General features: G+C 42.2%; 1 protein-coding gene across 1 annotated transcript in view; it reads left to right on the top strand.

The window, feature by feature from the left end:
- Window positions 1-23,027, top strand: part of cacna1ba (calcium channel, voltage-dependent, N type, alpha 1B subunit, a) — a 645,315-nt gene that overhangs the window by 428,401 nt on the left and 193,887 nt on the right. The window contains 3 exon segments of the mRNA XM_052037346.1: window positions 16,719-16,834; window positions 19,697-19,753; window positions 21,907-21,996. Coding sequence (XP_051893306.1) covers window positions 16,719-16,834; window positions 19,697-19,753; window positions 21,907-21,996 — 263 coding nt within the window.

Below are 23,027 nucleotides of genomic sequence, written 5' to 3'. Positions count from 1 at the left end.
GTTCTGTAGCTGAAGACGGACAGATGGAAAGAAAAATTCTCTTCTGAGTTATCGCAAGCTCTTTGCTAAAGAAGTCCTTGGAACCAGCCAAGGCCGACAAATTTCTTCGGCTCAACCAAGCTTGCAAGTGTATCAAATTCTGAAGTGCCTTGGTTGGAGAAAATAGGAAGAATCTATTTCCTTTAGCAGCAAGGTCAAAAACCAGGGAAGGAGTGTTGGGGGGGTGGTGGTTGAGGAGATATTTAAAGCAAGTAGTAGAAGGATTAGAAGGGGGATTGGGAGCTGGAACTCACTGTCAATGTGTGTTGAAGGCAGAATTCTCACCACATTTAAGGAGCATTTAAATGGGTACTTGAAGAGCCATGTCCTGTAGGGATATGGACCTATTGTTGGAAGGCTGGGTCGCCCTTTCACAACAGGCATGGACATGAAGAATTATTGTCTGTCCAGACAGAATCATGCAGTTGGGGGCATTCTGTCCTCTCCTGTGAAATCCGTCAGATTGATCTCCCATCTCACTGATGGACAGCAGAACTTGTCAACAAAACTGTTACCGTCTCTCCCTTCAAGGGGAGGTCTTCACCATGTTGTAACCAGAGGAGCTGTTCCCTGAAGCTGTTTCCTGAAAAACTGGTGGACAATTTTGATCAGATGGATGATTTTCATGAAGGTCAGAGATAGCATTGACACGCTGTGAAGGGGAAGAGACAGCTAAAAGTTCATGGAATTTGCACGTTATGTAAACATATGATAAAATCAGTTGGTGACATTGTGTATCAAATTAAAGTTTAGTGCAAAGTATAGGTTTGCAACAACTGCATTGTGTCATTTTATTAAATAAGTTCTAGGTATCATAGCTTATCTTCAATGTTATTGGATATTTCATAGTTTGGGATTGATGCATAAATTTGAAGTAAACTTGGTTATGCCGAGGAAATTTGTAAGGCTGGTTCCAAGGACTTCTTTAGTAAAGTGCTTACGATAACTTAGAAGAGAATTTTTCTTTCCATCTGTCCGTCTTCAGCTACAGAACGCTACTGCTGCACCAACTTTGAACTCTTGTTTCATTCATCGACCATGTCCTGGCACGGTAACTGGAAATCAAGTCCTTTTGTCATGGAAAGTGCCGAAAACATTACTCTCCAGCATTTTTTAATTAAAACAAGTTTTCTTGGAATAAATCCCCATGGTCTCTTTGTTCCTCCACTCCACTCAATATCATCCCATTTGCCTTTTTCTGTTGAAATACCAGTTATAATAAATGTCAATTTTTACAGCTTGTTTGAAAGACCGATTTCTGCAGGTAGCCCCCTTAGACAAATAGAGCATGAAATGGAACTTTTCCAGGGAGGTGTGGGATCTGTTTCATAATGTTGGAAATCCACAGCCTTTTTCCTTGTTGTACCTCTCCAAATGCCAAATGCCATACCTCAGGGTTTTCTGGATTATCTTCCACTTGCAAGTTTTCTGACCAACTGATCCAATCATTGATAAAGCTTTCTTCTCACAGTCAATCACATGTTCACTTCCTGTACTGGCCTTTATATATCATTGATACAGGTCTTACAAGGATCAAGGGACTGAGCACCGAGCCCTGAACCCTTTGGAAGCCCGCTGGTAATAGCCTTTCCAGTCACATGTGCACCGGCCATTATTCATATTCCCTCACACAAAGAAAGAGGTCATGAAAATAACCAAAAAACTGCAGATACTGGGAATCTGAAACAAAGCCAGAAATTACAGGAATAACTTAGCAGGTCAGGCAACATCTGAAGGAAGAGAAACAGTCAAAGGAAGACATTTGGCCCATCGAGTCTTATGTTGGCTCTCAGACCAATCCCACAATTCCTGTTCTTCTGTACCCTATACTCTCTAATGTCCTGTCATTACATTTTGCTTCCTATCACTGAGGGAGTTTTTGAACCAGTTTTCCACTTCTCCTTGGACTTTTTGATCAGCTCACCATGTGGGATCTTGATTTCAAATTTTGTCAAAAATACAGATAAATAAAACATCAGAAAGTTGCTCAAAATAGCTTCTTGTTCACTCTGATCATTTCAGTCTTCTACCTTCAATCAAGCAACCCTATAATTTGGCACAGTTTCTAAACTGCTCTGTTTCAGCAGATAAAGTCAATAGCCATGAATTTTAAGTATAGTTTCAGTTCAAATGTCATTTAATGATTTCGTTTGGTGTTCTGCCAAATAGTCAATTCTTAGCAGGACAATATCTGAGTAAACAAACTGGTTTCAATTTTATTTCCCAACAGTCTAAGTAACACGAGTAAGATTCAATGCTCTTTTGCTCTACAAGTCATAGAGACATACAGCACGGAAACAGACCCTTCAGCCCACCGAGTCTGTGCCAACCATCAACCACCCATTTATACTAATACCACACTAATGCCATTTTATTCTCCCCATATTCCCATCAACCATCCCAGATTCTATCACACACAAGGAGCAATCACAGCACCAATTAACCCACCAACCCACACGTCTTTAGGATGTGGAGGAAACTAGAGCACCCAGAGGAAACCCGTGCAGTCACAGTGAGACAGCAGCCTGAAGCCAGGTCGCTGGAGGTGGGAAACTACCAGATGCACCATTGTGCCACAAATAAATCACAGCTTGTTACCAGATTTTAGTAAGTGTTTTAAAGAAGCATTTTGGTCCATGGGAATTCATATAGACTTGCCAGGATTGGTCTGCTTGGGAAATACAGCCCAAATAGCAGCCATATTGCAATAATATCTATTGACTTTCAGTCACGCTTCGGACTTCCTAGACGACAATATTTTTGTGCCAAACATGACACATCATCCATTGGTGTGCTGCGACACGGTCAATAGAAATCCCATAAGCATGCAAAATGCAGAAAGTAGAAGTGAATTATTGTTCTTCTGACACTGGAGGGAATTGTCAGTGGGCCCCTCACACCTTCTTCCCCAGCCGGATGCTCTGTAGAAGGACCTGTGCTTTTGGTGATAATATGCTGATCACCTTGATTTGGGAATACAGGACTTAATTTCAAAACTCAAAATCTTATAATTGTATGAATTGCATGGACTGTGCACCAGACTGTTCCATTTATTACTTTGATGAGGAGGGAATGATTAATTGATAAGGGTGCCATCTCTAACCCTGTGGTAGTGTGCCTTACTGGAGAATGACTGGGCTTTAATGCTTTATCCACACTACAGAGTTTAAATGCAAACAAAAAAGTAGAAGGGCAATTGTCAGAAAACAACTGATTTCAAAGATGAATCTTGATTATATTTTTGATGAGGAATCTCATTGACAGTAGTGTGGACACTGCACGTGTTGTTGTCGCCTTCTACTGTGCTTTCAATCAATAAGTTCTTTGACTTAAATAGCACCTTTTATGCAACAGAAGAACCAAAGTGCTGTAAAGGAACTAATGTGGATGTCCTCACAGCTTTACCACATTGCCATCTGCCATGTGCTTGCCCATTCTGCACCTCTACATTCTCCTCACAACTCACCCCAGCACCCGCCTTGGTATCATCAGCACAGCTGGAGACGTTGGGCTTGATATCACTATCCAAGCCATTTACAAGGACAGTGAACAGTTGGGACTCCAGCACCAATCTGCCACAGCCTAAGTTACTAGTCAAAGACTAGTCATAAAAATGACCTGTTGATTCCTACTTTCTGAGTTCTCCCCATTAATTAACTCTCACCCATTCACTTCGCCTGTCTATAGCCCCATTTGACTCTATCCATCCTCTAGTTACCATGTCTCTGATGGAGGGGACAGATTTACTACCATGTACTGTTTGAACACCTCTTGACACCTTCCTTTAGTCTTTCTGACTCTGAAGTAAAATCCTACCTTCCCTAATCACATCGTTCTCCCTGGCCCTACTCTGTACCCATTTCAATGTGATGAAGAACCAGCACAATGCTCCAGTTGAGTTATTGAGTCCAGCCACTTATTTCTATAGGATCACTATAACATTTGCCTCCAGTCACTCCATTTGTAAAGTCAGTAAAGAGTCTCATCTACAGTGAAAATGGAAAATCCTGGAATATGCAGAGAGTCAAGCAGCATCTATGGAAAGAGTTATGGGCTAATGTCACCTCTCCACAGATGCTCCCTGCACTGGTGAATATCTCCAACACTTTCTGTTTTTATTTCAGATTTCCAACATCTGAAGTTTTTGCTTTTTGAAAGATGGTCAACTATTTGTCTTGCCACCTTCAATGATCTTGTGATCATAAATTCTCAGATCTCTCCACTTCTGCAAACCTTAAAAAAGATGTCACAGTTTATATGAACTATACACAGCTTTTCTTCCTTCACAAGCATTTGCATAAAGTTTGTCCAACCCCGAGCCTGTCCGTTTTCACTGGCCCAGTCTGGGATTCATCTCCTCACCCTTTACTTAAGTCCCAAATTGCAACATCAACGCAAATGTGCAAATCTAAATTTTAGCCACAACTGACATTCAAATCTGCCAACATTTATATCGAGTGCATCGCCACAGAAAACCTCATTCATTTTTGGAACATGACTTTGAATGGACAAGCTGCAGAGGAGCTGGTTTGCCTAATTAGATTGTTGTACTCTCCAGGAATAAGAGAGAAGTGTATGGTGAGCCTTATTAAAGCCTTGAAGTAAGAAAAACAAGAATTTCCATTTGTGAAGAGGATATTCAAAAATGACCCTCTTGGCCATTGAATTAATTTAAAATTGTTGACACTGTTGTTTTATAGAGAAATGAAACAGCCAATTTGTAAATAGCTATGGTCCATAAATACCAATGAAATAATTGACCAGTTAATTGGCCTTTTTTTCCTGGTACTGGTTGAGAGATTAATGTTGACCAGGGCACCCATCTCTTTTTGAGACCTACATTCATCCATAAAGATAGATAATGCCTCATTCTAATCTGCATCCTTCCAGTGAGTAATTCTCCGAAATTTGCACAGAAATGTCAGGGTAAGTGATATTTCTCAGGTGCTGGAGTAGGCCTTAACTCACTAAACTGCCAGCACGGTAGTGCAGCGGTTAGCATAACGCTTTTACAGCGCCAGCGACCCAGGTTCAATTCTGGCCGCTGACTGTAAGGAGTTAGAACCTTCTCCCCGTGGGTTTCCTCCAGGTGCTCTTGTTTCCTCCCACATTCCAAAACCATACGGGTTAGGAGCTGTGGACACGCGATGTTGGCGCCGGAAAAGTGGCGACACTTGCGAGCTGCCCCCAGCACATTCTCAGTAACGCAAAATGATGCATTTCACTGTGTGTTTCGATGCACATGTGACTAGTAAGTAAATATCTTATCCTATCTGGAGGTCAGATTGCTCCTCAGTATAAGCCTATCTCCAATATTATTTTTCCACTTAGACTTTTTCCATTTCCGTGACTGGTCTCTTCAGTGGGTGCTGAAGATTAGATTTGTGTTAACTGGACAGTATTGTTATGCCCTGCCAAGCAGTAGCATTTTATTCCATGCACCTCCTTCCTTCTCTGGTGCTCCAGCTGAGAACTCGTCGAAGCTGGATTCACGATGCAGTTCAGGTACTCTGTCCCTATGTTTCCAAATTGCTGCCCGCTGACACGTAAGTAAGACTCTCACACATTTGCTACAGCACTAAAAGGAAAGAATACTTGGATGGACATTTTTTAATCATTCTAACAAGAGCAATTAATTAATTTCCTATTTGACTTCTTTCTGTTTATCAACAGTTGTGGACTTCCTGGTGTTGTGAATGTCTTGGTGGTAATCACTGTGATCTTTGTGATGTGGTTAGCTCCTCAAACTGCCTTGACCCAATGTAGTGCAGTGACATTAGAGAGAACAGTTAGACCACTAACAACTTACTGGGACCAGCATGGAAATATAGTGTTGCAGTTATTCCCCATCACTTTTGTGGGGATTTGACTTTAACAATTGGACCTGATGCAAAATAATAGAGGTGTACAAGGTGATAAGAGGTATAGATCGAGTGGACAGTCAGAGACTTTTTTCCCAGGGCAAAAATGGCTCACACGAGGGGGCCTAATTTTAAGGTGATTGGAGGAAGGTACAGGGGGATGTCAGAGGCAGGTTTTTGACGCAGAGAGTGGTGTGTGCATGGAACGCACTGCCAGCAGAGGTGGTGGAGGCAGATACATTAGGGATATTTAAGAGACTCTTAGATAGACACATGAGTGATAGAGAAATGGAGGGCTATGTGGGAGGGAAGGGTTAGATAGATCTTAGAGCAGGATAAAATGTCGGCACAACATCGTGGGCCAAAGGGCCTGTACCGTGCTGTAGTGTTCTACGTTCTATGTTATATGATGAAGGGACAGTGTTGTCATTCCTCTCACTAGAACACAGCAGCAGGAAGGGATGAAGGTATTCATACACTTAGATTTTAAAGATGCTTGAATTCAGTTAAATGTTTTTCTTAAGTGTTTTATGCTTGTTATCGTGTAAATAATTTTTAAATGTTCCACTGCTTCAAATATTCAGAAACATTCAAAAGTAATCAAAGGTTTGACAACTAACGACAGGTGTTGTAGTTTAGATAGCAGTTAGTACTTTGTGTTCTACATTCGCCATCGCCTCTCCGATGATACTTCCTTTGTGGATGGCCGGGTTATTCTACAAGGCTTCAACATTTCTGACAGAGCTGGCTTCATAGCAGATTCCCACCAGAGCTATGGGGGTTGTGCCACTGACCTCAACTTCTGAGCCTTCAGTTTTCCATCTATCTTGCTGTTTCTCCGTGACTAACTATAAGACTCAGAGGTTCCTTTGTATATTAGCCCAGGTACACCAGTAAACTATTAGGACCTATGAAGAGAGTCATAGAGCACTACAGCACAGAAACAGGCCCTTTGGCCCATCTAGTCCATGCTGGCCTGGTTTTCTGACTAGTCCCATCTACCTGCACCCAGACCATATCCCTCCATACCTCTCTCATCAATGTACCTATCCAAACTTCTCTTAAATGCTACAATTGAACCTGCATCCACCACTTCCGCTAGCAGCTCGTTCCACACTCGCACCACCCTCTGAGTGAAGTAGTTCCCCCTCAGATTCCCCTTAAATATTTCACCTTTCACCCTAAACCTCTAGTTCTAGTCTCACCCAACCTGAGGGGAAAAAGCCTGCATGCATTCACCCTATCTACACCCCTCATAATTTTGTATACCTCTATAAGATCTCCCCTCATTCTCCTGCGCTCCAGGGAATAAAGTCCTAACCTATTCAACCTTTCCCTGTAACTCAGGTCCTCAAGTTCCAGCAACATCGGTGTAAATTTCCTCTGCACTCTTTCAAGCTTATTGATATCTTTCCTGTAGGTAGGTGACAAGAACTGCACACAATACTCTAAATTTGGCCTCACCAATGCCTTATACAACTTCAACATAACATCCCAACTCCTGTACTTAATGCCCTGATTTATGAAGGCTAATGTGCTAAAAGCTCTCCTTACGACCCTATCTACCTGTGATGACACTTTGAAGGAACTATGGATCTGTATCCCCAGGTCCCACTGTTCTACCGCACACCTCAGAGCCCTACCATTCACTGTGTAAGTCTTACCCTGGTTTGTCCTCCCAAAGTGCATCACCTCACACTTGTCTGCATTAAATTCCATCTGCCATTTTTCAGCCCATTTTCCCAGCTGGCCCAGATCACGCTGCGAGCTTTGATAGCCTTCCTCGCTGTCCACTACACTCCCAATCTTGGTGTCATCCACAAATTTGCTGATCCAGTTTACCACATTATCATCTAATTCGTTAATATAGATGACAAACAACAATGGGCCCAGCACCGAACCCTGTGGCACACCACTAGTCACAGGCCTCTTCTACAGACATCAGTAAACCTTCCACCTAAATTGATCTCCGTTCCCAAACCATGCCATGCTTATGACCCTCAAACGCACACACCTTCAGATTGTGTTGCTGAGGATGACATCTGTCAGTCATGTTATTAAAAGCAGTACAATCAAAGTCACAGTATACTAATCCTACTATTACAATTTTTGAGCATTTAAAAATAATTATAGCGAACTGCTCAGCAATGTGTCTGTTTCAAAGCAATTTAGTAAACTGCATTTAAAAGTGCATTAAAAAGATACACCAACTGTTGGTTCTGAAGTAGAGCTGCTTGTTCAGATGTAATTGTGGATTGGGGCAGCACTTGAAATTCTAATGGTTTTCTGAAGTGACATTATTTTTCAGGCTTCTGCTCAAACTCATTTGTGCACTGGCGAGTGTCACATGAACAAATGTAACTGAACGGTGTCATGAAATGTAACTGAACGTGCTTACTTCCTTTCTTACAATAAAAAATCATTGATTTCTTGAAATGCGGTAAACTATTAGAACTATAGAACCATAGAAAAACTACAGCACAGAAAACAGGCCATTCGGCCCTTCTAGTCTGTGCCGAAACATTATTCGGCTAGTCCCATTTACCTGCCCCCAGCCCATACCCCTCCAGACCTCTCTTGTCCATGTATTTATCCAATTTACTCTTAAAAGTTAAGAGCGAGCCCGCATTTACCACATCAGATGGCAGCCCATTCCACACTCCCACTGCTCTTTGAGTGAAGAAGTTCCTTCTAATGTTCCCCCTAAACCTTTCCCCTTTCACCCTAAAGCCATGTCCTCTCGTACTTATCTCTCCTAATCTAGGTGGAAAGAGCCTACTTGCATTAACTCAGTCTATGCCCCTCATCATTTTGTAAACCTCTATCATATCTCCCCTCATTCTTCTCCGCTCCAAGGAATAAAGTCCTAACATGCTGAATCTTTCCTTACAACTCAATTCCTGACGACCCGGCAACATTCTTGTAAATCTCCTCAGCACTCTTTCAATCTTACTGACATCCTTCCTGTAGTTCGGCGACCAGAACTGCATACAATATTCTAAATTTAGTCTCACCAATGACTTATACAACCTCACCAAAACATTCCAACTCCAATACTCAATACTTTGATTTATAAATGCCAGGATGCCAAAAGCCTTTTTTACAACCCTGTGTGGATTAGGAATTGGCTTGCATGTAGAAAGCAGAGGGTTGTGGTGGAAGGAGTGCCCTCGGATTGGAAGGCAGTGATTAGTGGTGTCCCGCAGGGATCGGTTCTGGGACCTCTACTTTTTGTGATATTTATAGATGACTTAGATGAGGGGGTGGAGGGCTGGGTTAGTAAGTTTGCGGACGACACTAAGATAGGCGGTGTTGTGGATAGTGTGGAGGGCTGTCGGAGCTTACAGAGGGATATTGATAGGATGCGGAGCTGGGCTGACAAGTGGCAGATGGAGTTCAATCCGGAGAAGTGTGAGGTGGTACACTTTGGAAGGACAAACTCCAGGGCAGAGGACTGGGTGAATGGCAAGATACTTGGCAGTGTGGAGGAGCAGAGGGATCTGGGGGTTCATATTCACAGTTCATTGAAAGTTGCCTCACAGGTGGATAGAGCAGTTAAGCAGGCCAATGGGATGTTGGCTTTCATAAATCACGGGATTGAGTTTAAGAGCCGTGAGGTGATGATGCAGCTTTACAAAACTCTAGTTAGGCCACACTTAGAGTACTGTGTTCAGTTCTGGTCGCCTCATTATAGGAAGGATGTGGAGGCATTGGAGAGGGTGCAGAGGAGATTTACCAGGATGCTGCCTGGATTAGACCGTATTGAATATGAGGAGAGGCTTAAGGTGCTAGGGCTTTATTCATTGGAAAGGAGGAGGATGAGATGAGACATGATAGAGGTATATAAAATACTGAGAGGAATAGATAGAGTAGACAGTCAGCGCCTCCTTCCCAGGGCACCAATGCTCAAGACGAGAGGGCATGGCTTTAAGGTTATGGGTGGGAGGTTCAGGGGAGATGTCAGGGGGAGGTTTTTCACCCAGAGAGTGGTTGGTGCATGAAATGCACTGCCTGGGGTGGTGGTGGAGGCAGATACATTGGACAGGTTCAAGAGCTTGTTGGATAGGCACATGGAGGAGTGTGGGATAGGGGGATATGCGGGAGGAAAGGGTTAGGTAGTGTGAGGGTGGTTTGATGGACGGCACAACACGGTGGGCCGAAGGGCCTGTTTTGTGCTGTATGGTTCTATGGTTCTATGGTACCTGTGACTCTACTTTCAAGGAAAGTATTTTCAATTTTTTAGCTGTATTTTCACAGCTGAAAAATGGGTTTTGCACAACAACCAAGTATACTAAACAAGTTACCAGTTCAACAGTTGCAAATGTCCTGATTTTTTAATCATTGAAAATAGTTGCAAAAATCTATGTTGAAACATTAATTACTCTTATTCATTTCCTCTGGTCAGTTTCTTGGTACATTTTAATATTAATGTGTAAAAGCTTTTAAAATGTGTCCACTACTCATCTATGTAAAGCAAGCTTAGCTTGAAGAGCTTCCTTAAACTGTTGCAAGCATGTGTAAGCAGTATACAGATCATTTCCATCTGGGGCAATAGCTTGTTTAGAGGGCGGCAAATTATTTCTAACAAGCATTTAAGGTTGCAGAAAATTGACCTTGCTCAATGTAAATTGCACAAAATGTATCAACCTTTTAAGTTGCAGTGCCTTTAAATGAATTGTAGAGGTTAAGACCTCAGCTCAAAGTCTAAAGTTCATGAGCCCTTGAGGAACATAAGTTGAAACTTACAGTTTTGAGACAGAAGAAGGAAAACTTTGGTGCAGTCACAAGAGACTGCAGATGCCGGAATCTGGAGATTTGCCAGTTAATGAGGATCCATTTCGCTTTTGCCCATTTCTATCCATTCCAACCGTTTGTGTATCTTGTGTGAGGTCGATGAATGGGACTGTCTGAATTGGGAAGGGCCAGATAATGTAATTCAATGCAAATAATGGGGAAAGTAAATTGGAGAGAGGGAACGAAAGATTGGATTAAGAGTGAGAAACAAGGGACATAATTTAGAAAAGTTATGTAAGTTCTGTTATTTTTTAAAATGGCCAGCTGTAACTGAAGACAACTTCAGAGCATCCCAAGGTACTTTAAAACCAATCAGGCACTTCTGAACTTTCAAAATGTAGAAAGTGCATCACAGAATGAGCAGCAGCAAACTTCATGAAGGACACATGTGATATGAACCAGACCACGTGTTTCAATGATGTTGATGGAAGCAGAATGGTTGGGCAGGATACCAAGGATAGTTCCTTTGCTCTTCTTTCTGGTAGTGGCACAGAAGCTTCTGCTTTCACCAGAGGGGGACTTCAGTTTATCATTGCATTTGAAAGTGCTGCACTCCCTCAGAACTGTGCTCCCTCAGAACTGTGCTCCCTCGGAACTGTGCTCCCTCAGTACTGCACTCCCTCAGAACTGTGCTCCCTCAGAACTGTGCTCCCTCAGTACTGCACTCCCTCAGTACTGTTCTCCCTCCGTACTGCACTCCCTCAGAACTGAGCTCCCTCGGAACTGTGCTCCCTCAGAACTGTGCTCCCTCGGAACTGTGCTCCCTTGGAACTGTGCTCCCTCAGTACTGCACTCCCTCAGTACTGTTCTCCCTCCGTACTGCACTCCCTCAGAACTGTGCTCCCTCAGAACTGTGCTCCCTTGGAACTGTGCTCCCTCAGAACTGTGCTCCCTCGGAACTGTGCTCCCTCAGTACTGCACTCCCTCAGAACTGTGCTCCCTCCGTACTGCACTCCCTCGGAACCGTGCTCCCTCAGAACTGTGCTCCCTCAGAACTGTGCTCCCTCAGTACTGTTCTCCCTCCGTACTGCACTCCCTCGGAACTGTGCTCCCTCAGAACTGTGCTCCCTCAGTACTGTTCTCCCTCCGTACTGCACTCCTTCAGACCTGTGCTCCCTCAGTACTGCACTCTCTCAGAACTGTACTCCCTCATAGAACCATAGAACAATACAGGCCCTTCGGCCCACCATCTTGTGCCAACCTTCAAACCACTCCTAAGACTATCTAACCCCTTCCTCCCACATATCCCATACTCCCTCAGTACTGCACTCCCTCAGAACTGCACTCCCTCAGAACTGTGCTCCCTCAGTACTGCACTGCCTCAGTACTGCACTGCCTCAGTACTGCACTCCCTCAGAACTGCGCTTCCTCAGTACTGCGCTCCCTCAGTACTGCACTGTCTCAGTACTGCACTTCCTCAGAACTGCGCTTCCTCAGTACTGCACTCCCTCAGTACTGCACTGCCTCAGTACTGCACTCCCTCAGAACTGCACTGCCTCATTACTGCACTGCCTCAGTACTGCACTGCCTCAGAACTGCGCTTACTCAGTACTGCACTCCCTCAATACTGTGCTCCCTCAGTAGTGCACTCCCTCAGAACTATGCTCCCTCAGTACTGCACTCCCTCAATACTGTGCTCCCTCAGTACTGCACTGCCTCAGAACTGCACCAGGCTAGCTTTTTGTGTTCAGGTGGTGAGCCCACAATTTCCTCCCTCAGCCATTGCTGAACTGAGGCTCCACACTTACAGAAGTTCTCTTTCCATTGCAGAGAGGTTGTGCAGAAGTATTATGAACATCACAGCATCAACATGGTGCTTGGACATATACTAACCTGTTCTGGAAATTTAATTTGAATCTGTACACCTTCATGCTTTCAGTGCATTTGAATGATGAATCTCCTGGTGAGGTACCATTCTAGGGAGCAGGAATCTCAGATGGAAAATGAAGACAATCACTTTCATCTCAAGGGCCGTAGTTTTTAATCCATCATGAACATGCGTAGGATAAAAGTTTCTCTGCCTCTTGCTTATACATTAATGATCTGGATGAAGGAACTGATGGCATTGTGGCCAAGTTTGCAGATGATACATAGGTAGATGGAGGGACAGGTAGTGTCACAGAGACAGGGAGTCTGCAGAAGGACTGGGACAGGTTGGGAGAATGGGCAACGAAGTGGCAGATGGAATACAGAGCAGGGAAGTGTACGGTCATGCACTTTGTTAGGAAGAATGAAGGTGTAGACTACTTTCTATATGGGGAGAGAATTCAGAAATCAAAGGTGTAAAGAGACTTGGGAGTCCTAGTTCAGGATTCCCTGAATGTTAACTTGCAGATTGAGTCAGTAGTAAAGGATTGTCAGTATTCATTTGGAGTGGACTAGAACATAAAAGCAAGGATGTATTGCTGAGGCTTTATAATGTGTTAGTCAGACTGCATTTGAAATATTGCGAGCAATTTTAGGCCCCGTATCTAAGGAAGGATGTGCTGGCCCTGGAGAGGTTCCAGAGAAGGTTCACAACAATGATCCGAGGAATGAAAGGCTTGACGTATGAGGAGCATTTGATGTCCCTGGGCCTGTACTCGATGGAGTTCAGAAGGATGAAGGGGGAATCTCATTTAAATCTATCGGATACTGAAAGGCCTGGGTAGAGTGAATGTGGAGAGGATGTTTCCATCAGTGGGAGAGTCTAGGATCTGAGGGCATAGCCTCAGAGTAAAGGGATGTCCCTTTAAAACTGAGACGAGGAGGAATTTCTTCAGCCAGAGGGTGGTGAATCTGTGGAATTCATTGCCACAGAGGGTTGTGGAGGCCAAGTTACTGGGTGTATTTAAGGCAGAGATCGATAGGTTCCATGTGGGGCTATAATGAGAGGGAAGGGTTAGATAAAATGCAGGATAAAATGTCGACACAACATTGTGGGCTGAAGGTCCTGTACTGTGCTGTAATGTTCTATGTTCTATGGTTACTGGTCAACATGTCTTAGGAAATGGGTTTCCCTTTAGTTCATTAAAAGTCTTCATGGTTATTGACTCCCCTGTCAAATCTCCTCCTAACCGCTCCTGCCGTGGGGAGTGCAATGGCAGCTTGTCCACCCTCTCCATGTCACTCTTGCTCCACATTCCTCTTGCCATTCTTGCTTTTCTGAGATTTAGGTTTGTTTATGCTGTTGTCAGGAGCAATTTAACTTGGCGTCAGAATCTATTTTACCTTCTGCCGTCAAACATATGCCCAACCAACCCGTACGAAACTGAAAGATTCAAACATCATGTGCTCTGCACTGAGAGTTGCTAATGTGATTAAAATTTTCTAAAAGGCAGGGTGAAAAATTATTTTGGATGTTTCTGTTTGCTGGTGTGTTGTGTTTTTTGGAGATGACAATTTATTTTCCATTTGCCGTGCTGAAATGAATCATTGTTACTTGTCCTTCAAAGGGAGTAAATGACTGACAACGCTTTGTGACCAGCATCACATTTGTGATTGTCCGATATACAACTAAATGGGCAGCCTCCTCCAGTACCTCCTTTTTGATTCCAGTACTTGACTGTAGATAAATACTTGACAATAACGTTAAACTGTGTTGGGACTGAAACTCTCAAAAACAGAAAATGCCGGAAGTATTCAGCAAGACCGGCTGCAACAGTGGACTTGGGAAAAGACCTAACATTTCAAGTCAGAGTATTTCCCTTTCTACTGATGCTGCCTGAGTGTATTGAGCACTTTCTGTTTTTTATTTCAGATTTCCGGCACCTGCAGTTTTTTTTTTGATTTCTGGAAACTCTCCACACTTGCTTACCGATCGCTTGAGTTACCCAGCTCCCATGAAAATATTATATTCTTCAAGCCATCTCTGTATTTTCATGACACATACAAGATTAAAATTCCAGTCGTATTAGTTCACTTGGAGAAAGCATTTACAACAAAAGGAACAAAAGCAAGAAGAGCCAATCCACCTCACACTTACGCTGCAGCTGAGCAGGTCTTTCACCAGCACCACCTTCCTGCACTGCCCTTCTATTCCTTGATTCACTTCAGACCAAATAGATGATTGACCGTTATTGACGTGAATTTGGAATTTAACAATTCTGGGATGTCTGTGTCTCCTTCAGTCTGTCTGAAGGTGCAGTAAGTGATCATGAGGAACCTGAGACATGAAAAGATCTGACAATCCAAAGTGGTTGTACCTTCTTCTGCTGGTTCCGTCAAGACTGGCCGTCCACCTCCAGGTCGTCCTTTTACATCAAAGTCCCTCTGTTCCTCAACATTCCCCAGGGTCCGACCATTGAGGGGAATGTCCAAGCCTTATTAGACCCCCAGTGTGCATCACCTCACACTTATCAGGATTATATTCCAACTTCCATTGCACTGTTTCACTTACCTGCTGTTCAATATCATTCTGTAGCCCAAGACTACCCTCCTCACTATCAACAGTACCACCAATATTCATCCATTTGCAGACTTACTAATCATACCTCCTACATTTCTAAGATAGGGACATGTTTGACACAGCCTTGTGGGCCAAAGGGCCTGAATTGTGCCGTAGGTTTTCTATGTTTCTGCATTACATCCAAATCAATAATGTTTACAGCAAACCGTCAGAGGCCCGGCAATGATTACTGGTTCAATACGGGTCACAGGCTTCTATCCACCATCACCTTCTATAACCAAATCTATTTTAGACCCAATTTGCCAAATTGGCTTGAATCCCATGGGCACTAACTTTTCAGTCCATCCTTCCATGTGGGACATTATCAAAGGCCTTAATGAAGTCCATGTAAACCACATCAACTGCACTGCCTCATCAATATATTTAGTTACCCCTTCAAAAAACTCAATTAAATTATTCAGACAGGATCTCCCACCAACAAAATCTTTGCTGATCTTCCCTGATCAATCAAGCATAGATTGATCCTGTCCCTCAGATTTTTTCCAATAGTTTCCCCGCCACTGACGTTAGACTAATTGGACTGTAATAACCTGGCTTATCCTTGCTGCCTTTCTTAAATAAAGGTACCACACTTGTTGTCTTCTAGTCGTCTGGTACCTCACCTGTCTCCGTCAGAGCCCCAGCTATCTCCTTCCTTGTCTCCCATAGCATCCTGGGATATTTCCTCCTTTCTGCCCACTTAGACATCTAATACCTCCTTTTTAATCTTAATGTTCACTAAAATGTCACAGTCCTGACCGGAATACAATGCCTTTCTCAGTGAATACAAATGAAAGATATTCAATAAGACCCCACCCTCATCCTCTGGTGCACAATGAGCCCCAATCTTTCTCTGGTTACCCTCTCGCTCTTACTAGACTTATAAAATGGGATTTTCCTTAAGTTTATCCACCAGTGATACTTCATGGCCCCTCTTTGCCATCCTAATTCCTTTTTAAGCTCTCTCTGTACTCCCGAAGGGCCTCCCGCTTTCAGTGCCCAACACCTACCACCCGCTTCCTTTTTTGATTCATCAAACCCTTGATATCCGTTGACAAGCAGGGTTCCCTGGACTTGCTGTCCTCACCCTTACAGCAACAACATTAGCCCTGAACTCTCACTATTTCACTTCTAAAAGCCTCCCACTTCCCTTTACCTGCAAGTAGCTGCTCCCTGTTTGTGTTTGCCAGGTCCTGTCTAATCTCACTGACATCTTTGGCTCACAATCTCTAGAACTGTTTTGCAAAGTAAGGTTGGGTTATGACCACCCTCAGCTTCTTTGGCTCTTCATCTGCAACTTAAAACGAGTTTTCTCTCAGTCCCAGTTCTGATGAGGGGTCTTCAACCCGAAACGTTAATTCTGTTTCTATTTCTGCAGATGCTGCCTGACTGCTGAGTGTTTCCAGCATTTTCTGTTTACCTTTTATTTTAGGACTGGAACCCAACATTAAAATCAACTCCTTTCTATGAACAAATGGTGAAAAAAATCCTGAAGTGATGATTATCTTTCATGCTTTGTTTTATAACGTACAAATTTACTCAATTGTTTTCTTTTAACACGAAGCAAAAATAAAACAAATTCTGCTTTTATTTTGCAGTGAGTTTGCAAAGGAAAGAGAAAGGGTGGAGAACAGACGTGCATTCCTAAAACTGAGAAGGCAGCAGCAGGTAGAGCAAGAGTTCAACAGGTACCTGCGTTGGATCCATATAGCTGGTGAGATTATCGGCGATGTTTGATTCTGTGCACAAGTTCAGAACCTCACACTTGCATAATCACCACATGTTGTCTGCAGGAGCCTTGGTGGCAAATTTGTTCTTTTTTTTGTGCTGATCACTCTGTGGTGTTAGTTTCCCGATTTCTGTAATGTAACTTGTTGAAGGAGAGAGATGTGGAGAAACCAAGGAAAGTGAATAATTCAACCAATTTCATTCTTTTCCCAGTTTAGACTTGTATACCGAAAGAAGTATCCAGAAATTACACAATAATGAACCCTTGCATTTTCCAGTTTTTGTCGATAATAGCTGATTAAAGACCAACTTGAAAAATCTGGAGGGTTTTTTTGCACCAATAAAATGCTTTGTTGGAAAAATAATTTATAATATTTTAAGAATACAGGTTTTGAAATGCAGATACTGTGTCTAGAAAATTGATCAATCACATCTGTTTATAGACACATAATGGAATCCACTAGGCTGAGATGTGACTGGGACTCTCGGTGGTATAAACCCGGTTTAATAAAAACGCAATGGTAACGGAGAGCTTTGAATGTGCAACTGTTATTTATTGTCATCATCAATTTTGTTGCAAATTAACATCAAAACTGGAAGTGGATATGTTTGCTTTGTTTTTTAATAACTGAAAATTCCCAAATTTGGCAAAAAGACAAAAATGACCAAGAAATCCAAAACTAAAATAACAAAAAATTCAAGCCCAAACAATAATATATTGGAAATGTCTAAAAATGGATCAGAGCAATTCATTATTAATTAGTAATCAAAACTTTGTCCAGTAACAAGAATGGACCGTAGGAAGAGTGAATCTAGTGGAAAGTGGAAAGCCCTTTGCATTCCATGCAAACATATCAGCATTATTCACACTTGTATGGAGCAATGAAGAGTCCATTGGAGATATTTGTTTTCAGTTCTAACAAGTTAAGAGGAATTTCTAGGAAGTTTGTGACTTTATATTCCAGTCTTGAACTGTTCAGTTTTCTTTGTTATGCACTAATTGTGTGAAATGGTCATAACTGTTTTCATGGGCTTGGTATGAAGAAAGCTTAGGGTTAAACTCCCCTACTTAGTTTTACTCCTGTGGAGCTTTTCCAAAACATCATGCTGTATTGCATCAGGTAACATCACCAACTTTAAGTTTCTTGTGGTGAGTCCTTGATGTCTCATATTGAAATAAGGAACAAAACTCTACAATACAAGAAATGAAGTATGTGATTTCAGTCTGGGATAGTTTGTTTTAATACCTTTTTTTTAGATATTTAAAAAATTGACAGCATTACCGATGGAATGAGTGAATATTCCTTTCTGATGTGCAAATTTTGTTGCCCTTGTACATTTGCATTTCTTCCACTGATTTTTTTTTCTAACTGGCTAACCTCAGTAACTAGTTTTGCATAGAATTCTGTTTTTATACTCTAGTGTTTAAATTTGTTCCCTGTGCAATTTAAGCTCTCAAAACTAGTCTCATACTTTAGTGCAGGAATTGTGTGAACTTTCTAGTTTTCTTTTGTGACTCAGCAAAATCCGTTCCATGCTGCAGCAATTAAAGTATTGGTTTCATGTGACAAATGTAACAGTTTGTGGACTTGGACAAAGTTCAATCATTTGCATTTTATTTTCAGTGAAAAAAGATTAGTAAATCTTAGTTAATCTTGTACATTATATAAAAGAAAGAAAATATATTTTAGTTTTCAATTGATCAATGGAAAGTATTTCACATTTTCTACAAAATTAAACCACAGAACCCATCATAATTCATTTGTGAAGTTGCTAGAGGTTGACAGTTCATTTTCAAAATGTTAAAAAATAAGGAACAAGTAGGTTACAACTTTTAAGTTAACAGTTTGAAACTAAATGCGCTTTTACTGAATTACTAAATTTAGTACCAGAGTGTGATCTTACCATATATTTGTAATCCAGTAAATGCTTTTACTATAGCTGAAATAAAATTGGGGTAGAAAAGGAAAAATTTGATTGGCCTTCATCTCATTACTGATATGGTGCCCATGTATGGAGAGGCATGTTATTTCTTTTTCGTTTGGATGTTTCTATTTAGATATGATAGTACTTGGGGACAATTTCAAAATTAGTGTTTAATTACATAACAGAATAGAAATCTCGAAAACAGAAGCTCATGCAGCCCATTGTTCCACAGACAAAGCACTTTCATGCCATGTTGATACACAGATTCCCACCCTAACTCCACGTATCTCATGGTACTGGAACTATCCAAGTTCCTGATTTGTACAATTGAAGATCTAACTGGCATAAATGGAATTTAATAATTGCTTCCAAAATTGTGATCCAATGAAAAGATTTTGCATTAGCATCTGAGATTGAGAAAGGTTTTAACTCTGCCTACTTTCTCTTCACTAAGTAATTTGCATTGAGAGACGTTTTGACATGCAGTTAGACAAAAAATAGCTCAACTAGAAATGTGATCTATGTAAATATTAAAATACCAGACGCTGATGAGTGCAGATCAAAATTGTCATCTTGATGAGTGGAACAGATCTTTAGAAATGAAGACAGAAAATGAGTGAGGATCTGTTGAAAGAGAATCAGAGTTAATGGTTCAGGACTGAAAAGAGAGAAAACAAGATAGTATCAAGTTGCAGGGAGGTTTGGAATTGATAAGACAAAGGGAATACCTGTGATAGGGTGAGACCAGGGTTGTGCTGGGGATAAGTTGTGAGGGAGGTCAATGGGTTGCTGGGTTAATGGGGGAAGTTAAGGAGGAAAACATGGTCTGCTGTTCATAAACATTGTTTGGATAGTTTTGCATTGTTTAAATGGATGTCAGAATTGCCATTGCTTTAGCCTCCTTTTTTCTTGTATCTTTCAGAGGAGGTCATGTTGGCAGAAGAGGACAAAAATGCAGAAGACAAGTCTGCTTTGGATGGTATGTGCACATTGTTAATTGGACAGGAAGCTCCCAGCTCTTCAAAAGATCGCACCTGTTAGATTTTACACCCTTGTCTGTTACCTTTTTGCTGACATCTTTTCAAAGTTTCTTCTTTACCAACAACCTCCTGGAAACATTTGTCTTCAAACTCCAGTCTCGCCTGGGAGCAGGAGGTACATGCAGCCAGACACTCAGAACTTTGCATGTACTCTGATTGGAACATGACTCCACTTTTGGCTTCTTGGGCCAGTACAGAGGCTCAGCAGGTAGACCCACTGCCGCACAGCTCCAGAGATCCAGGGTCAGTCCTGACCTCTGGTGCTGTCTGTATGGAGTTTGTATATTCTCCTTGTGATCATGTGGGTTTCCTCCAGTTCCTCCCACATCCCAAAGGTTGGTCAGTTAATCAGCCACTGTAAATCGCCCCTAATCTGTAGGTGAGGGGTAGAATCTGGAGCGAGTTGGTGGGAATGTGGGGAGAATAAAATGGGATTAATGTCAGGTTAGTGTAAATGGGTGTTTAATAGTCGGTGGGGACTCAGTGAGCCAGAGGGACTGTTCTGTGCTGTGTGACTGTGTGACTCCAAGACTGCATGAGCTGGAGTGACTCTTAGTCAGTCTTTGACTGTCAAAATTCATAACAGAGGGCACCTTAGCTGAGCCAGACCATCTCAACAGATAATCATGTACTTTCCAGATCAGAGACTGCAGAGCAACCAAAGTTGTTGGCATTGTCTGATAATTCCCACCCAAGGCAATGGCACTTTGCCAGTCACTTCCTAAAGAAATTCAGACAGGTACATGGATAGGAAAGGTTTAAAGGGATATGGGTCAAACACCGACTTAGATGAGCATCTTAGTCAGAATGGACGAGTTGGGCCGAAGGGCCTGTCTCCGTGCTGTGTGACTTTATGATATTACTGCTTTAACTATGATTAACAAAACTTAGCAAGAGTGGCCACTGAGCCTGAGACTTTCAGGGCTGTACTGGGTGACATTACCAGCAGACTCCCCAAGAAGCTCATGATATTAACATTAAAAAACGAAGGTTGATGTCCACGAGTAAAACTTTAAAAGTCAAATCACTCCTTCAACTAATTGCATCCATACAGTGTTTTAGTTGGTGTGAGTGTCTGAATCAACTTTGGACAAAGAAACCTACCCCAAGTCTTAAACAGATTGACTGGTAGGTATTCATAGAAACATAGAACATAGAAAAACTACAGCATAATTCAGGCCCTTCAGCCCACAAAACTGTGCCGAACATGTCCCTACCCTAGAAATTACTAGGCTTACCCATAGCCCTCTATTTTACTCAGCTCCATGTATCTATCCAACAGTCTCTTGAAAGACCCTATCGTATCCGCCTCCACCACCATTGCCGGCAGCCCATTCCAAGCACATTCAATATTCCATGCATGTTGAAATATCTCCTGCTGCACACTGCTGATCACTTCTAAGAGATATAATTGTGTGTCAGTCATATTAGCCACCACACTTTCTCTTTTAAGAGCAGAGCCCATTATATTGGCTTGTGTGTCTCCTCTTCAGAATCACAAATTAGGAGTCGAATGAAAGAACCTGTTAGAAGTCAAGGATAAAAGTGTGCCACTTTTGCAATGAATTCAAAAGAATTGTGTGACTCTTCACCACATCCAGCGGCCTCTTATTCCAAGAATACTCATGTACTGTTCAGAGGGTTTGATATGAATGAGCACAGTCTTGCATCAGCTATGCTGTTCAGTGAGCACCAAATGTAAGCAACAGACTGATCTAAACACTAAATGGGCCAGAACTCCTCGCAGAAGTACATAATTATCCATTGCGGTAGATGGTTGAAACATTTCCGTGAAGTGTTTGTGTGAGTGACTCTGAGTTTTGAACCCTAATTCTGATTGGATAAAATTTGCAGAAATTGTGTTCCTTCAGTTGACAATACAAAGGTACAGAGGATGTATTTTCCTTGTGATTGATAAACTTTACCCCTCCAAATTGGAAATTCTGAGGATTTGCAAATCTCCTACTTTCTGGAAAAACTATAAATCTCGTTGAATCAACCACCCACCTATCAATGTGTCAAGTGCTGAGTATGTAAGATTAAGGTTGTGCTTGGCTCTTGATGTTGTAGTAATTCTCGGTTGTTTACACAGTTTTAAAGCGAGCAACAACCAAAAAGAGTAAGAATGACCTGATAAATGCTGAGGAGGGAGAAGATCACTTCACAGACATTTCCTCAGTGGGTGAGTAACAGCTCTTCAAGTCCTCCTTGTTTAAACACTTTATCAGCAGAGAGTTGGAGATAGGCATGTCACTGAGAAGCCCCTCCACAGCCTCCAGAATTCAGTCTCATTTGCAGAATGCACAACACAGTGATGAGAATATTTCATATTTAGCCTGCCGTCAAAGGTCATATTTCGAGCTGGTAGCGTTTTGTGTGTTTTTCTAGCTTTAGCATGTTTTGTTTAAGATTAACTGTCCACCTTGGTCAGGTTTTATTCCCATTAGTCAAGAAATCCATTGGTCTGGGAGGAAGGAGGCAGGAAGGTAGATGGTATAGGTTTTACTGCCACACTTGAGGAATCCAGAAAGATTACAACAAACGATTGGCTATTGATCCATTCTGTATGGTTTTGTTGATTGCAAAGTACAGACCGTCTAAGCCTTATCTTCCAATTATCCTTCGTGGCTGTGAAAGGCTCCCTCCAGTCATCTCTGTTTACCCGCCTTCCTGTTTCAATAATGTTGTCTCTGCCTGTCTGCTCGGTGTATTTGTTACTTTATGAGTAAGCTTTTTGACTTGGTTGGTCATAGGACCAGAAGATATAGGAGCAGAATTAGGCCATTCAGCCCATTGAGTCTGCTCTGCCATTCGATCATGGCTGATTTTATTATCAACCCCATTCTCCTGCCTTCTCCCCATAACCCTTAACCCCCTTACCAATCAGGAACCTATCAATCTCTGCCTTCAGTACACCCAGTGACTGGGCCTCCACAGCCCTCTGTGGCAATGATTTCCACAGATTCACCACCCTCTGACTCAATAAATTCCTCCTCCTCTCAGTTTTAAAGGGACATCCCTTCATTCTGAAGCTGTGCCCTTGGATCCTAGACTCTCCCACTAGTGGAAACATCATGTCCACTCTATCCAGGCCTTTCAGTATCTGGTAGGTTTCAATGAGATCCCCCCCTCATCCTTCTGAGCTCCATCGAGTACAGGCCCAGAGACATCAAACACTTCTCATACATTAGGCCTTTCAGTCCCGGGATCATT

This window comes from Pristis pectinata, chromosome 23 (genome assembly GCF_009764475.1).
Source record: "Pristis pectinata isolate sPriPec2 chromosome 23, sPriPec2.1.pri, whole genome shotgun sequence".
NCBI classification, from domain to species: domain Eukaryota; kingdom Metazoa; phylum Chordata; class Chondrichthyes; order Rhinopristiformes; family Pristidae; genus Pristis; species Pristis pectinata.
The sequence above is the reverse complement of the archived record's forward strand: the minus strand, read 5'-3'. Positions and strand labels throughout refer to the sequence as shown.